The sequence below is a fragment of the Triticum aestivum genome, chromosome 3B (genome assembly GCF_018294505.1).
Source record: "Triticum aestivum cultivar Chinese Spring chromosome 3B, IWGSC CS RefSeq v2.1, whole genome shotgun sequence".
Lineage (NCBI taxonomy): Eukaryota > Viridiplantae > Streptophyta > Magnoliopsida > Poales > Poaceae > Triticum > Triticum aestivum.
In genome coordinates this window covers 738199411-738213238 of record NC_057801.1, presented here as the reverse complement: position 1 = coordinate 738213238, position 13828 = coordinate 738199411, and the positions used below count along the sequence as shown (strand labels likewise).

Sequence of the window (13828 nt, the reverse complement as noted above, 5' to 3'; positions counted from 1 at the left end):
GGAAGCGCACAGTTTCCATATTCTGCTGGTCATTCGGGCCCCCTCTGGTTGATCACCAAACCCCCGGACCCTCATGAATCATGATCATGCCCTAAGTAGACCTACAACCAGTGCAACTAATGCTTTTTTGCTCTCTCTTAGTCTCTTTTTGCTTTTCTCTTCCGGTTTTCGCGTAAATAAAGAAGCTACCGAGTGGAAAGCATTTGGCATTGGCCATAAGGGAAGCTTTGGCTGCGATTTTCAAGACCCCGAAATGGATAATGACTCATGATCCATGATGGCGAGCCGCTCCTGGCCGTTGCATCCATCCATCCCATGTGCGGTGCAAGGGAACAATCCCAATCACCACATTGTTAAAGGGTCTTGGAGAGGGAAGAAACAGGAGACCTGAATACAGTAGCAAATTAATTGCATAATACTCCCAAAGAGCGAGACCAGCATAGCATAAAGAGAGTGACAGTTGGCGTGCGTGTTTAAACTAAGATAAGCGAGAAGTCTGTCCTGATCGTTCCTGTCGTCTACTCGGTTCTGTGTGCCCGGCCGGCCGCGTGCTCGTCGACTATCTTATGATGATGATGAGGAGGAGTTGTCCGCACGTCCGTGTTGACGTTGGAAGCAGACGCGCATCGTCCAGGTCAGGGTTGGTGGTCACTCGTCTGTGGGAGGACGACGATGGATTGACTATTGGTATCGCCGCACATGGACATGGACGAGGACGACCCCGTCGGTGGTTGAGGGGGTTCTCCTCTCCAGCAGGATGGTCCTGGCACTGGCGGCCCTAGGCTAGGTATAGCCGCGCCCGCCGTAAGACGCCGCGTCGACGATCGAAGACGACTATGTCCTGTTCACATGACATGGTGCATCACCGACGCCGGCAGGACAGCTAGCGTGGCTGGGCGGGCCGGGGCAGCTTCCCGGCGGCGATCAGCTCCGGCGGGTGACGTGTGTGCGTCTTGTTACGATCCACAGAATCCGATCCATATAGTTGGATGAAATGTTTGATTTGCTTGGATTCATAGACCCATGATGCAACAACTATCACTATGCCTGCCATCTTATTAAAAAAAATGCACGATCTCCTCCACACATCAAGTAAAGCACTTTTGTTAAATTTTCGAGTATACACTTAAAAATTAAAATAATCACAACCTAACGAAAGGAAAATAAATGGAAAGAGAGGATGATTTGCGATTCTTTTTTCTTAAACTAAGGGATCACACTCCTCCACTGAGATTGAAAGTGCATAATTTATGCATTTTTCTTTTCTATTTATATAGGTTTGCTCTTTGTGATCACAAAACCCTTAGCTCGTCTTGGTAGGCCTACAACTACTGATTTATGCTGTTACGTTTACTATCTCTGCTCGTAAGTCCTTCCTCCATGTATGACGCTTTTGAATATTTTGCGCAATCTTTGAGATTTAATTTTGACCAATAACTTCTGTTCTAACATGTGTATAAAACCAAACAAAAACCAGTTTAAGCCAAAGCTATACACATTAGTTCCTAAATCTGAATAATTAAAATGATATTTGTATTCAAAGTTCTAAAGGTATAACTGAAAACATGCTCACAACCTATGTTTTCGTGATATGGATGGAGTACGTGGTTTTCTAGAAAACGTGTGATCAATATTTCTTTTAACATTGACAAAAAAAATTGGTGTGCTAGAACTAAAAGAGATTACCAGGGTTACCATGAAAAATGTTTTGATGGCTACACATACATAAAGAACTGTCAAGCATACATATTGGAGAGCATGTCAATTACAAAAAAAGTCAATGATGGAAGAAAACATCAACCATAAGTGAAGTTTTGGCAGCAATTATTATGATCCAAAAAATTATCATGACTCATAACAACAAGTGGCCATCTTTCAAATACCACGTGGGTCAACTACTGGCCTGCTTGGGCGGTGGAGACACTCCACACCCGCACGTCCCCAGCCCCTCGATTGTCGCCATAATTGATCTGAGCCGTCAGACTAGGTTTGTGCAGCGGGTTTTCAATACCTCGTATCTTCAACTCTGCCACGACTTCCATTCGACCCCACTTGATCTAGGCCCACAGAGCAGCCACTTGGCATAATTCCATTCATCCGATGTGCAAATTAATCTTGTGGTCAAACCTCTTTTGAACATTGATTGCTATCTTCACAAAAAAATGGATTGTTGAAATTGAAATATATTACTGAGCTTGCCATGTAAATATTTTCCATGGTATACACGTAGAAAATGTAACTATCAAACGTGTATACTGGAATGCATGTCAACAGAAAATATCACCGATGCGAAAACATCAACCATAAGAGAAGTTTTGACTACATTATCAGGAAAATCCATCAAATGTATATTGGAGAGCATGTTAATATAAAATATCATTAAAGAAAAAACTGTCGGCGTTCTGGGAACGGGGGTCCCCAGACTTGCCTGCCTGCGGCCTGCGGCGTGGCTCAAGCAATGGCCCAGTGCGGCCCATCTTCATCGACTCAAGCTCAAGACCCTCGCGAGGGACCGAGCCTCGCGGGGTAGACGACAGGAAGCTTCCTCAGAAGTAGCCTCATCAGGCAGGTTCGCGAGGAGGCGGAGAGATCAAGGCGGGGTACCTCGCGAGGTGTCCGTGACGCAAACCATGACGATCGAGGCCAGGCGGGCGCCGGGCTGCGCAATGTCCTTGTTTCCCCTTTGGTGCAAAGGGGGCAAGCACAGGCCAAGACAACATGCAAAGGCAACCATTTTGGTGCAACAAGACCAAGGCCAGAGGAACGGCCGGAAGGAGGTCATCGTGGAGCCCAGGACGGCGTCATCGTCAGAGTCTTTGGCAGGCGGGGACCGACTTTAGTCAGGATAAGTGTACTAGATGTTCCCCTTCAAAATGGACAATTGTTGGCGCCCTTCCCGCTCAATATTTGGGAAGAGGACCAGGGCCTCTCGCTCTATATATAGGACTAGCCACCATAGTATAGAGGCGGCTCGAATCGACCCCTTCAAAGGAACACCACAAGAACACCCCTCACGAGGCTATTCTTCCCTTGTACTGACTGATCATCAGCCCTAGAGGCAATCCACCACACCACAAACTAGAGTAGGGTATTACACCACAACGGTGGCCCGAACTAGTATAAATCTTGCGTCTCTTGTGTTGTTCATCGTGTAGCCTAGATCCTTTGCGAGGCGACGAGACGTGAGTTGGTAGAGGAGAGATCTTCGCGCACACCCCAGTGTTCGAACCTCAAGGGTCTGCCGGAACCCACAATCCGACAAAAACATCAACCATAAGACACACTTTGACTACAATTATCATGACCGAGAAAATGATCATAGTCATGACAATAAGTGGCCATCTCTTTAAATGCCACATGGGTTTAACCACCCGCCCACTTAGTTGGTGAGACAACTCCTGCTTGCATGTTATCATCCGTCCGATCGCCACTGGAAACGATTTGAGCCGTCGGTTTTGGCTTGCGGAGTGGGTTTGCTGATACTCAACTTTTGGCTCTTCCACCACTTCGACCTGTCCCGCTTGATTCAGCCCACAGAGTAGTCACCTGGTATAATTTTCATTCATTCCACATGAAAAAAAAACAATTCAGATTACTATGGAGAAAGTGGCTTTTCTCATAGACGTGCAAATATGATCATGACTCATGGTGGCGGAGACAGGAACTAGGAACACCCCAGGCAAGCCCCATGCCAACTACTAGCTACAGTAATGAACAGTATAAAACTAGCTACAGTACACAAAGGAACACAGCCTCACGCCCCAGGCCACCGCCTGGGCAGCCTGGGGCTTGTCTCCGCCAGTGATGACTCACGACAACACGTGTCTATCTTCCCAACGCCGCGTGGTTCAACTACTCGCCTATTCAGATAGTCACGCCACTCCCGTTCACTCCCGTTCGCCCTCCGATCGTCGGCAGAAATGATTTGAGCCGTTGGTTGCGGCTTGTGGAACGGATTTCCGTTACCTTCCACCGGGCGCCGCTTGATTTGGGCCCACAGAGCAGCCCCTTGGTATAATTCCATTCATCCCATGTGCAAATCAATTACATACTCTTCTAGAGACTTGGAGAAAGAGAAAGAGGACCCAAATACAATATCAATTAATCACTTACCTTCCTAAACAAAATAAATGACTACTACTCCATGCCAAAGAATGGGAGAAAAAGAGAGAGGACTTGATAGTTGACATGTTTAAGGTGAGGACAAGTGAGAGGTCGAATGTCCAAGTTGGGTGAGGTGAGGGGAGCAGGAAAGAAGCCTGGCAGCAGACCCCTCACCAAACCTCCCTGGAAAAACACACCGCATTAGACTAATCCAGAGCCCTACAGCTCACCCATCATTGGTGTGCACGGAAAGTGAAGGAAAGCCTCAGGAAGCAAGAAGAGGGGGAGAGGGAAGAATCAGCCGCGGACAGCTCTCCCCCACCCTCCCCTCCTCGTCTCTCGGCCAGCAGTATTAATCCCCTCCTTCCCCTTCCCTCCCTTGAAGCACACATGAGCAGCTCTGATTGTTCTTCAAGCTCGGCCTCGGCGTAGGACAGGCCCTCCCCACCTTCCGCCGCCACCAAACGCTTCTTGGTGGGGCAAGGAATTGCCGGAAAAGCCTCTTCCCTGCCCCCCGTTCTCTTCTTCTTTAACTAGCCTTGGCGATTGCCTAGCGGTTCAGAAGGGCGGAGCCGGACGGAGAAGTGCTGGGGATCGAGAGGATGATGGCGAGGCGGGTCTTGGTTGCCATTGCGGTTCTTGCGGCGGCGGCGGCGGCGCTGTTTGTTGCGGCGGAGGCCCAGCAGGCGGCGGCGCAGCAGGGCCACCAGACAGAGAGGATCTCAGGTGAGGGGCCTTGTCTTGACTTGATAGCGGCAATCTTTGTCAGTTTTTTTTTTCGAATCAAGGGGTTTCCCCCCAATCTTGTCAGTTTGTGCAACTCGAACTGCCTGATTTCTCTAGTTTGTCTCGTGTCCTGCATCAAGCAGCTGCTAAAGACAGCATTTTGGGCATCTTTTATTAGGAGTTTTCATATTTGATTGTCTGTGGTTAGACTTCCCCAGCCTGAATTCTCAGGCCCCTTTTCAGAATCAGATAATTTGTCTAGTTTCTGGTTCAATTCAAACTACTGTATCTTTTATTGAACCTACAGATGATATTAGCACCTTGCTTAGGGCAATCATGATTCATGCCATTTAGCATAGAGTATTGGAGTTAGACCTTGCTTAATATACAATCCTTTCAATCAAAGTGCTATGTGATACTGTTATCAAGCTTGGTATATTCTTTGCTCTGCTTTTGGGCAACACTCATAGATGTCTTCTGGCCAACAAAATGCAGGGAGTGCTGGTGATGTGCTGGACGATGACCCTGTTGGGAGGCTCAAGGTGTTTATCTATGACCTCCCCGGAAAATACAACAAGAAGCTGCTGAAGAAAGACCCAAGGTGCCTGAACCACATGTTCGCCGCAGAGATCTTCATGCACCGGTTCCTGCTGTCGAGCGCGGTTCGGACTACTAATCCCGAGGAAGCGGATTGGTTCTACACACCCGTGTACCCGACATGCGACCTCACCCCGTCGGGTCTCCCCTTGCCCTTCAAGTCTCCGCGGATGATGCGCAGCGCGATCGAGCTGATCGCGACGAAATGGCCTTACTGGAATAGATCGGAGGGGGCAGATCATTTCTTTGTCACACCACATGACTTTGGCGCTTGCTTCCATTATCAGGTACAGACACATGAGCAAATCCCTGCTGTTGCACACATTCTCAGATTCTCTTATTTGATTAACTGAACTCTAGACGTTAAGCAATTGTTTAGTACTGGAGTACATGTGTTTTGAACAACTAGGGGATATCTAATTGCAGCATGGAGCATGGGGACAGTGGGGCATCAAGATGCTAGTTTTATCATTTGTGTTTATGAATGGGCAACTCTGACTTAAGTACTTCAGTCTGCACATGCTTTGTCCTTTGTTTCAGATAATGATTTGCTTGCTTTTCTGTATAAAAAAAAGTCTGACTACTCTTCAGATTTACAGTTAGCTGTCCAATTGAAAATAACTACATGCCAATCTGCCATGTCATGCCATGTTTTTTTCTGACTGACACATTATCTCTGATGCTTATTCCAGCACAATTTTGTCCTTCTGTAACACGAGCTTCCTTTATTATTTCAGGAAGAGAAAGCAATTGGACGTGGAATCCTTCCCTTGCTTCAGCGTGCCGTACTGGTTCAGACCTTTGGACAAAAGAACCATGTCTGCTTGAAGGAAGGCTCCATCACAATTCCGCCATTTGCGCCTCCACAGAAAATGCAAAATCACCTTATTCCCGGAGAGACCCCTCGATCCATCTTCGTATACTTCCGTGGTCTGTTCTATGACACCGGCAATGATCCCGAGGGTGGATACTACGCGAGGTAAATTGTTCTCTGTCGAAAAATGCAATTAGTCCTATTGATCCTGCTATTCCCTCTTATTGCATTGTATTGCCGATCTGACATTCCTATGTATTCTGCAGAGGTGCTCGTGCATCTGTCTGGGAGAACTTCAAGAACAACCCGCTGTTCGACATCTCAACCGATCACCCACCGACATACTATGAAGATATGCAGAGGTCTGTGTTCTGCCTGTGCCCATTGGGCTGGGCTCCATGGAGCCCCAGGCTGGTGGAAGCCGTGGTTTTCGGCTGCATCCCGGTGATCATCGCAGACGACATCGTCCTGCCATTCGCGGACGCCATCCCATGGGAGGAGATCGGCGTGTTTGTTCCCGAGGAGGATGTCCCGAGGCTGGACAGCATCCTGACATCCATTCCGACAGAGGACATACTGAGGAAGCAAAGGCTTCTCGCAAACCCTTCGATGAAGCAAGCTATGCTGTTCCCCCAGCCAGCTCAAGCAGGAGATGCATTCCATCAGATACTGAACGGGCTTGCTCGCAAGCTTCCGCATGGCGAAAGTGTCTTCTTGAAGCCCGGTCAGGCCCGTCTGAACTGGACTGCCGGCCCGGTGGGTGACCTCAAGCCTTGGTAGCATCTCTCGCATCGCGGTTTGGAGATGTATAAAAACCTTTTTGAAAATAAACATTTTCAGACCTGATATACTTTGCGCCTTTATACCGCCATGGTTGCACAGTGCTGACCATAAATCAAATGTACATCCTTTTTTTTATCTTCTTTGCTGATAGCTAGTATACCATAGAGCTTCATCCTTTTTCTCTTCTTCTTTTTATATTAGTTGATGAAATGTGTCAACCATTGTGCGCTTTGTTTGTTATATGTGGATATCATAATGGAAATTGCAAGATTTAAACCCTATCGGCCGTCTGATGTTATACCGGCACATGCTTGCGATCTCCAGTTGTCGAGCCTGCTTGGCCCAGTAGGTGATTTTCATCCCCTCTCTGTTTTGTTGTATCCCTGATGAACAGGTGAGAAATTGTCAACTCCTGCAAGAAGCATTGCTATCCCATCTGGATCAGCCGTGTCAGTTTGAGTGCTTGGGGACTTGGGAGTGGCAATTAGTCATGTACTAGCTGCAGTCTTTGTGTAAATATATTGCTGATTTCCTAAGGAATAATGTTCAGACGTGTGACCGAACTGGCCAACAAATGCTTGTTGGCTCTTCTGAAGTTTGGATATCCCGCAGCCTGCTGCACAGGGGAACCACAGACTCCAGCAGTCCACAGTTCTACACCCATCTAAATGGGCCGGGGTGAAGGTTGTCCAAGGGGAGAGCAAATGGTAGGGCAAAGCCCATTTCCTTCCTTGTCGGCTGTTTGCTAGATAACCACCACGCGTCCACGCCTACCACCGAGCACCGACCGTGTATCCGCTGTTTCCCCCTCTCTGCTCTTCAGCGCCGCCGTCGCGGGGAGAAGCAGATCCGCTGCCTTCGCCCGTCGAGCACACGAGGTAAATCGATCTCGGCTCCCCCCATTCTTGCTCTGTTTAGGCGCCACGATGGAGCTCTGAACTGAAACAGAGTGGCTGCCGGTTCCTGCAGGACCTTGGAACCATGGCGACCATGACCAGCGAAGAAATGGGGTCACCAGGTTCAGCGTCAGGGCTTGCTCAGGTCAGCTCAATATTTACCGCTCTCATGGCTAGCAGCTAGGTACACAGCTTAATGTTTTCGTTTGTAAAAAAATGCAACACTCGGTAGCATATTCTGGCTAGAAGATACCAGGCCCTCATGCGGCACTCTAGGTCGACTACAGTCCAGATAATGCCTTTTCCTGGACAAAAGAATCATGGTGCATAGATAGATTCGCTTTTACCTTCATACAGTATACGTTTGCTCTGTGTCATGCCACTCACTGCTCATTTTAAGTATGCCATCATTCTTTGTCCCATTCCTGCACTGGTACCACTATCTTGGGGCTCTGAACATTACAGGATGCTCCGACGATCATCAGAATTCCCTTGAGAGCCATACTTGACATCGTGCTAGCAGAGCTGGGAATCCCAGAGGCCGAATACTGCCGCGAGATATGCGACGATAACAAGATATGCGTCACCGTGCTTTTCGATGCCTCTACAATCGAAGGAGCCCCTGCCCATATGTCGATATCCGGAACATATTCCACGGACGATGAAGTGGCAGAGGACACAGCTGCTCTTAAAGCCATTGAGTACTTAGAGACCGCAGCCAATGTGGTGATCAGGGACTACAGTTACGACAAACTGAAACGGCTGGAGGAAGAAACTGAGCGCCTGATGGAGCAGTTGGAAGAAGCAAATTATTGCATATCCAAGCTTGTTAGGGGCTGGCTGCTTGCTGTCAGATGTGTCTGTTCATTCTCTCACAGTCTTAAGCTACTCCTGGGCAAAGTGTCATGGATGAGATTATGAATGCGGCTCTTCTCGGTATCAAAGAAGTGGCTCATTGACTAAGGTATGTAGTGAAGTGGCTCATTGACTAAGGTCTCTAGGCAAGCGATTAGAGAACTTCCGGAGAAGATCAAAAGCTAATCTTAGGAAAGGACCCGTTGTATCAGGAATGCTAAGTCATATGCAAATTATTGTATCGTAAGCAATCGTTCTAAATTATTGTAACGTAAGCAATCGTACTAAAATGTAGTAAGTGATCGTACTAAGTGATTGTACTAAAACTGCCATTTTTCTTACCAAGTGGTGTTTTCCTTGCACCCCCATGTGAAGTTTGCTCTGGGTAGTTTCAACTCCGATGGAGTTTATCTTCATCAGATATGTTGAATGAGTCTGTTGGGAGATACTTCCTCCGTCTCAAGACTTTTTTGCAAGCTAAAACGTCTATTATAGGACGGAGGGAGTACCTTTTTGTTGAATCGTCAGTATGAAGTAGGAGTACAAGTATTTCCCATGGCAAAACGGCCTACACATGTGCTGGTTGAATGTACTGCCATGTACCAGTGCCACCCGGCACATTATCTGCCCAGTTATATATTCACAGAGCATTCAGAAAGGCCATATACTGTTATTGATATCCATAAAGCCTTCGCTTTGAGAAATGACATTCAGACTAGGGTTTTTACAACAAATCTGTTTGAATCTTTGAGAAATGGCGGATTTTTAAGGAGGGACATAGGGGAGAGAATTCATCCTATGCCGGTTCCCTCCCAGATTATGGACTCTAAAAATCTGTCTATTGTCTTTATTCCAACAATACAATTGACCTGAAAGTGAGGTGCCTCAATCACAATTAGATAAAGCTTAGGGCACCAATACAATACAATTAAGGAGTTAGGATCTTAATATATAAGATGACATTTTATAATTTTGTCCATATTAAGATCCTAACTCCTTAAAATGCCTGCCAGATGCTGCTCAACTCAAGAACCACAATAGTTGGACACCTCAATCACAATTAGATAAAGCTTAGGGCACCAAGTAAAGCAGAAGATATCTTGTTAGCTGTTGTGAAAGCTACATGTACGCACACTGAAATTAGTGATAAGCGAAATAGAGAATTCTTCATTAACGCCTATATTACTAGTTAACTACACCAGTTCTAGCAAAAACCCATGAGCATATGGATCACGTACTCATCAACTACGTTACATGGATACTTGGATACGTATTGGATACGCGATACGGGGATACGCCCGATACGTCAATTCTCTAAAAACATGGATACGGGGATACATTTATATATAGATGTTAAATATTAATTATTATAAATATGAAGAAAAAAATTTAAGGAGCTTCTAGGTCAAAGCATACCTCAATAAGATTACCCCTTTATTTTCTTGCACTTAGTCCACTTTTATTAATTGGCCGTGAGATTTGACCAGGTTTGCTGTTTCAATCAATGCATCGACTCTTTCTTGCTCACCTTTCAATTGAATAAAAAATATTGACAGACATGTTTTCACATAAACTCACGCCCATGTTGGGAATCTTCAAAGGCGCCTTTATTATTGAGGGGATTTCACGTCAAACGAGGGGTTCAAGTATTCAAAACGTATCGCAGAAGTATCCTAGGAGTATCAAACATTATTTTCTTTTTTTAATATCAAAATATCGAGGGATACTTACGGGATACGTATCGAAAAGTATCGGGGCAGTATCCGAGTATCGGGGCAGTATCCGGCTGGATACGCGCACTTTTTGAAGTATCCGCGCAACGTAGCTCATCAATCTATAATTGATGCAACTTTGGCAACCTATTTTGCGGCATACAAAATGGCAACTCATGATTCACTACTGTAGTGCTACAAGCACTTGGCATTGCCAAGTTGCACTTTCTGGCTTTGAACAATATCTTTCCTATCCAAGATAAAGCTTTTGAGCAGAACAAACCAAATTACCATCAGATGCCAGAGCTTAGGGATGTAAATGGCGCAATAAATGGTGAGCTTGATAGTTCATTTTCCCCGGAAAAAAATACTTTATTGAACTGTTAGACCGATAAGCAGGACTCGGTTTACATCCCTGCCAGAGCTACCTAATGGACCATGAGAGCCACAAGGTGCTAAATCTCTCTTTGTCAAAGTAGTTTGGAGATTTTAATTATTTATTTGTTTTCAGGATCTATTCTTATATGACAAAAACTGGCAATGCATACCTTATTTTAATGTTTATAATTAATCAGACTTGAAAGTTTTTGCTTCGATGATAAGAAAATCACTGAGCCAAGTAATGTCATCATCATTAATCAGACTTATTTGATACTCCCTCCGTCCGAAAATACTTGTCATCAAAATGAATAAAAGAAGATGCATCTAGATGTATATTAGTTTTAGATACATCCCTTTTTGTCCATTTTGTTGACAAGTATTTTCGGACGGAGGGAGTACATTGTTTCCTTGCTACATATGGCATGCTCCAACTTATTTGATACGTACAATATTTACTTACTGTATCTGGCAAGGCAACACCTTCCTCTAAGTCACAAGAAGCAAATGAACAATTCAAAGTCAGGGTTAAGATCTTGAACAAATGCACCATGTACTGAATTTGACTTGACAGCAACAAGGCTTCGGATTATGACCAGTTCATTCTTGGGCTGCGGTAATTCTCAGACTCAGGCTGATGTCCATACCATTGTAGGCGAGAGGTGCGTACATCCATGTCTCGTCAGAGCTCAAGACCTGTTCAGAACAAGGGAAGATCAGAATAATACTCCATGTTTGAAATAAATTTCTTGTATCCTCCTTTTCAAATCAAATAGAAAAAAGCACAGAGGATTAAGCAATTTCGCCCCTTTTGCCAAATTTAAATCCTTTTATATTAACTGGGGGGTTCTATGGGTCGTTTTGGTATTCTGTTCAAATCTGAAGCTCCAAAGAACATATCCCCACATCCAAACAACCTCCCAACATGTTATATACTCCCTCCGTTTCTAAATATAAGTCTTTTTAGAGATTCAATATGAACTACATACGGATGTATGTATAGACATACTTTAGAGTGTTGATTCACTCATTTTTCTCCGCATGTAGTCCATATTGGAATCTCTGAAAAGACTTATATTTAGGAACGGAGGGAGTATGTTGAATTTTGGAAGTATGGTGGTAGTGTGGCACCTGCACAAACATTCTGAATTGTCCATGCAAACTTTTGTTGTATCGGTTCGATGAATTCAGTGTTACATTTTTTCAGCAATGACAAATGGCTTAACTGGAACATAAACAAGTAAGTACTACCTTTATTTGCAGCTGCAGAAACTTGACATACTGGACTGCTTCCTCCAACATTGTGCTAATGTCAACCTGGAAACGCATAAAATTGCCGTGTTAGATGGACTCTCCATTATTCAGTAAGTGAATCACTAACCAATCAGTGAGAGCTTACTTTGGTTCCATTGGGAATCAGGTGCTGCAGTACTCTCAATTTCTCGTTGATCCTCTCTCTTCTCCTCTGTAAGAAGCATCACAAATACCGTCAGAGAACAGAAATATTCGTATTCCATGATCAGAACAAGAGTAACATAACCGTGTCCTAACCTTTGCATAAAGAGACTGCAAATTCTTCGAAGGCCGCCTGCAACCTCTTGAATTGTCACCCTGGTTCGGAACAAAGGATTCCTCAGATGCGGCAATCGAATCTTCTTCTGAGCTGCAGCAGGACGAAGAGCTCTGATTGACAGTGTCACCATTGGTCTCGTTATCAGCTAGGCTTAAACACAGAGCATCTGATACCTGCAAACAATTGCATCGATCAGAATGTTAGAACAGTGAAAGGATTTATTTCAAGAGAGGATGCATAACTTAGCATTCACAATATCGTAGCCTTACCGAGGGAACAGTCCGGGATTTCTGGCTAGTTCTCTTGATCTGCTCATCCATATGGGATGTCCTCTTGTGACCAGTAACGGTCTGATGCCGGTGATCAAAGCATAGGTCCATGCCAGTGTTCACCATTGGGGTTGTGATATGGCTCTCCATGTCAAGAGGAAGGAACAAATTACTATGCACTGTGCTAGCTGCAACACAAGAATTGGCACTGGTGCTTGGAGAGCAAAGGTTGACAGCAGCATCACTGTTGCTCCAGAACATGGACTGCAGGTGAGCAATCATCTCAGACTCCTCGCTCCTCCCATCGACAGAGCTCCAGATAGCTGCGCACTTCGCCTCCATTTTGTTGGGCTAATGTCGACCGGAACCTTCTACTGCAATTTCTAAAACTTCTAAAAATCTAGTGCAAGGACTGTGGTAATGTTGTCTTGTGAGTACAGAGCAGGTAGGGACATGTACATTTATACTACGTTCCCAGAGAATCTTTTCAGATATATATTTGACTGAGCTTACACCCTACTCTTAATTAGAGCAGAATGACAACTAAGCAGGGTACTAGTTTATGTCTTCGAGCAATGACCCATACCCTCAGGATCTTCAACATCAAAAACTAGAAAGATTGTGTTGGGAATCGTCTGCCCATTGAGCAATCTAAAGAGGCAATAATGTCATACTGATGCCTCCACGGAATGCCAAGAGAACGATAATACCATAAGCTCATGGTTTAATACGAGAGAATGGCAACAATAATTGCCACCAAGTGATTGATATGATCAGTTATAAAGTTGCAAAATTCCACAAGACGATATTAGTCAAAAACAAAAAATATCTGTTAAATGATTAGGGGGTGGCCAGGACTAAGAAAATTTGCAGTGGACATAGTCATGGAGGAGAAGTGCTCGCAGATCATAAACGGAATGGGGTATATTAAGATAATATGAACTCAGTTTGCAACTTCTTATTTCTCTTTGTGAGATAAAACTTTGCAACAGTTAAGGGAAATTTTTTACATCAATATGCAAGGCTATCTGTAATTCACATTTTGCGAGTACTTCAACTCTCACCTGTCCTTGCACTTTTACATGGCAATCTTGCCAGTTGCCGCTGCTGAAACCGACCAA

At 45.1% G+C, this 13828-nt stretch overlaps 2 protein-coding genes across 2 annotated transcripts; both read left to right on the top strand.

The window, feature by feature from the left end:
- The first annotated feature begins 4370 nt into the window (after positions 1–4370).
- Positions 4371–7303, top strand: LOC100682440 (probable glucuronosyltransferase Os01g0926700). Its single transcript, XM_044495646.1, has 4 exons — positions 4371–4830; positions 5326–5714; positions 6165–6406; positions 6508–7303. Exons 1-4 carry the CDS (start codon positions 4707–4709, stop codon positions 7019–7021), a joined length of 1269 nt encoding a protein of 422 aa, XP_044351581.1. The 5' UTR covers positions 4371–4706; the 3' UTR covers positions 7022–7303.
- A 423-nt stretch (positions 7304–7726) lies between these two features.
- Positions 7727–9137, top strand: LOC123072092 (uncharacterized). The gene is made up of 3 exons (XM_044495647.1): positions 7727–7902; positions 7994–8065; positions 8386–9137. The coding sequence occupies exons 2-3, from the start codon at positions 8006–8008 to the stop codon at positions 8839–8841; spliced, it is 516 nt and encodes a 171-aa protein (XP_044351582.1). The 5' UTR covers positions 7727–7902; positions 7994–8005; the 3' UTR covers positions 8842–9137.
- Positions 9138–13828: the final 4691 nt, after the last annotated feature.